This window comes from Meleagris gallopavo, unplaced genomic scaffold (genome assembly GCF_000146605.3).
Source record: "Meleagris gallopavo isolate NT-WF06-2002-E0010 breed Aviagen turkey brand Nicholas breeding stock unplaced genomic scaffold, Turkey_5.1 ChrUn_random_7180001865849, whole genome shotgun sequence".
NCBI lineage: Eukaryota > Metazoa > Chordata > Aves > Galliformes > Phasianidae > Meleagris > Meleagris gallopavo.
This window is the reverse complement of record NW_011131139.1, coordinates 2,690-3,214: the sequence shown is the minus strand read 5'-3', so window position 1 is coordinate 3,214 and position 525 is coordinate 2,690. Positions and strand designations below refer to the sequence as shown.

At 55.8% G+C, this 525-nt stretch overlaps 1 protein-coding gene across 1 annotated transcript in view; it reads left to right on the top strand.

Annotated features, from left to right (window-relative positions):
• The first annotated feature begins 7 nt into the window (after window positions 1-7).
• The window catches only part of LOC109364527 (SKI/DACH domain-containing protein 1-like), a 2,970-nt gene continuing 2,452 nt past the window's right edge, over window positions 8-525 (top strand). Inside the window, exon 1 of the mRNA XM_019611159.1 lies at window positions 8-520. Within this exon, the coding sequence (XP_019466704.1) occupies window positions 127-520 (394 nt within the window). The 5' untranslated portion in view covers window positions 8-126. The remainder of the gene's footprint in view (window positions 521-525) is intronic.

Here is a 525-nt window from a genome sequence, read left to right as displayed (position 1 = left end):
TTTCCCCCCCTGCTCCCTCCCCCACCTCTCCGGAGGGGCAGCGATGTGTGATCACGGAGTGGAAACAAATATGTCCTTACTTTCAATGCCCCCTTTGAAAGAGACAAAGTAAACGCTCCTTGCAAAATGTTCCTGACCTGCGAAGGGACCTTCGGGATTGTTCCAGCCACCATGGATTACAATGGGGACGCCGGGCCGGGCCATTTCCACGCCGGCTATCAAGAAATCGAAGGGATAAACTTGGGATACTTACAGATCAATGGCACTCAGATGTTTGCTCTGGCCCAGGTCCTCAGCGACCTGTTCAAGGATATCCCCAGGACCACCATCAGCAAGAAGATGGAAACCTTAAAGATCAAGAGCCGCCGCTGCGATCTCCACGAGCTCCGCACCCTCAAAGCCATCAACTCGGTGCCCACCCGCGCCGTGAAGTGCTCGCTCATCTCCAAAGCGGACCTGGAGGCTCTCTGCACCTCCTGCAAGAGCCTCAGCCCCCGGCGGAGGAAGAGGAAAAGGAAAAGCAAG